The sequence below is a fragment of the Penaeus vannamei genome, chromosome 20 (genome assembly GCF_042767895.1).
Source record: "Penaeus vannamei isolate JL-2024 chromosome 20, ASM4276789v1, whole genome shotgun sequence".
Taxonomy (NCBI): Eukaryota; Metazoa; Arthropoda; class Malacostraca; order Decapoda; family Penaeidae; genus Penaeus; species Penaeus vannamei.
In genome coordinates, this window is record NC_091568.1 from 14,665,718 (window position 1) to 14,668,217 (window position 2,500).

The 2,500-nt window shown below is 40.0% G+C and overlaps 1 protein-coding gene across 2 annotated transcripts in view; it reads left to right on the forward strand.

Annotated features, from left to right (window-relative positions):
- LOC113822802 (cytochrome P450 3A41) overlaps positions 1–2,500 on the forward strand; it is a 15,553-nt gene that overhangs the window by 213 nt on the left and 12,840 nt on the right. For both annotated transcript variants that reach the window (XM_070135054.1, XM_027375340.2), the window contains exons 2-3: positions 2,125–2,302; positions 2,435–2,500. The exon at positions 2,435–2,500 is cut by the window's right edge and continues 634 nt beyond it. In XM_070135054.1, coding sequence (XP_069991155.1) covers positions 2,126–2,302; positions 2,435–2,500 — 243 coding nt within the window. In that variant the 5' untranslated portion in view covers position 2,125. The remainder of the gene's footprint in view (positions 1–2,124; positions 2,303–2,434) is intronic.

Sequence of the window (2,500 nt, forward strand, 5' to 3'; positions counted from 1 at the left end):
TTTGTATTCATTATTATTGTTACTGTTATTGTTGGTGGCCGTGGTTGTGTTGTTATTGGTGTTTTTATTATCTTTATCTTCATTTATTACTTTCATGATCATCCGTATGTTTACGTTTGTCATTATTTATTTTCATTATCAGTATTGTTATTATTAATAGTATTGATGTAGGTGTTGCTTTGTTGTCGTTATTGCTGTTACTATTGCTATTATTATTAATACTATTATTATTATTATTATTATTATTATTATCATTATCATCATCATCACTGTTAGGTCATGGGAATATAAATTCTTGTTTTGCGTCCACCGCCCTCCCAAAAAATCATTATTTTCAGTAAATTTCATTATTCCCCTCAAATATCGCTCAACACACCAAACGCATTACCGCCATGCATCCACATCGTCAAATCTGCACAATAAACACATCTTGCACCTCACCATCACCAGCGACCTGGCTATGAGGTGGCGATTCGGCGTTGGCCAGCGTGGTTTCCATGCACCGAGATTACTAATGTGTAGGCCTACATACAACAATACTCATATGAGGGCACAGGAAGAGAGGGGAGGGCCCAAGGACTGTTCGGTAGCCATGCTGTTTTTCTGCAAAGAATGGCATATCATAGGCTTTGAATAATTGCAGAAATAAATAATGAATAATGAATCATGAAAAATAGCCACTTCAATTTCATTTTTGCCCGGACGCAAAACAGGAACTTTCATTCTAGTGACCTTATCATTATTATTCAACATAGCTATCATTATCATCACTTCTATTGTTATAACATATTTATCATCACTATCAGTACCATCGCAGTTCTATCATCTGAAGAACAATTTTATAGTGTCGATGTTACTGAGTCATGCGATCTGACATGTCAACTGTAACCTGTTTATAATGTTGGTTGTGATGAATATGTGTTGTAGGTCATTCAGATGAATACAACAGACTAAGCTGTGGTTCCTCACTCGATCAGGAAGGACAGGTAGCAGGAGGTGGGAAAGACTGGTAGCAGGCAAGCAGGAACCGGTGCCCATAGAAAGTTATCTTGTCGAGCGCCTATAGAGACAAGAGAACACAGTATAGGTTTTATTCATAGGGTCTTCGAAAGAGGAGTGGGCTTTGACCTGACTCTCGCGTATTCCAATTAGTGATTTCACTGCGTTGTTGCCACAAGGCATTCGGCTTGTGAAGGTTAGGGAAAAATTCTATTTCAATCCAAATTTTTGGTCCTCGAAATACATTCTGTAAAGTGTGCAGTGCTGCATCACGCGCATGCCCATATGCGCACACAGTTATATATACCTATCAATTAGTTAAGTCGGTTTCATATCCAAGTTTACATAGGAGATATGTCCGTAGAGGGACATGCATTCAATGCCGCGGGTAGTCCGATATATTCCGTTATATGCCGCGGCTAGTCCCCCCCCTCCCAACTTTGGCCCCAATATGCTGATGCCAGAACTCAATTTCAGCTGAGTTGGCAGAGAGGAACTGGCAGGCGCGAAGCTGGGACCTTCTAACTGAAGCGGTGGGAAGGCGTGTGTGTGTGTGTGTCTAAACGTGGTTGGGGGGAGGGGGGGGGATTCGACCGCTGAGCAGTTGATAAGGCGAGAAACTTGCATGTGTAACGTGGCAGCCGTCGTCGTTGTTTTACTTATAATGCATTAGGAAAAAATAACAGCCGTATTGTAATTAATTAATTCAGTATAAGTATCAAAGGCAATATAAACAATAAACTGAAATATTTGGTGTATTGGAAACCATAGATATAATGATGATTATAATGATAATGGCAAAATAACAATAATAATGAAGGGGACGCTTTGGCTATAACAAATATAATGCCAATATACAAACTTTCATGCATATATATAGATAGATAGATATGGTTATACATATGTGTTTAAATATATATCTATTTATTTATAATATTTGCGTGTGTGTGTGTGATATCAGAAGAAAACAAGGACATACGGCGGGATGTGATGAGACAGGAAACACGCGGTCATATTGCTAATCATTCGGGCGAGAGAAGATAACAGTAGAACAAATCTTATATACAAATACCATGGTCATTTTCTCACACTCAACTTCAAGTCAGTTGAAAATTTTATCATCAGGATGAGTGGAGAAACATGGCTGCTGCTGGGCGTGGTGATACTGCTCGCATGGGCGTACTCAAGGTGGAAGCACAGCTTTTGGTCGTCCAGGGGCGTGGCCACTCCGCCCTTCATCCCATTCCTCGGCCATCTGCACAAGACAGCGATGTTGAGAAAGAGATACGCATTTGATATGGATGTAATACATAAATCCACGACCTTAATTGTTTTGTGACCGAGTAATTGCTTTACAAAGCGCTACTGCAGTATTGTCTTGACAGTTTCAGTCGCGTGTCACTCTAGGTTTCACATGCACTTCCTTTCTCAACAGGCTTACTACAAATATGGAGGATCAAAGTTCTGCGGACTCTACTCGTTCCACAAGCCTTGCTTACTA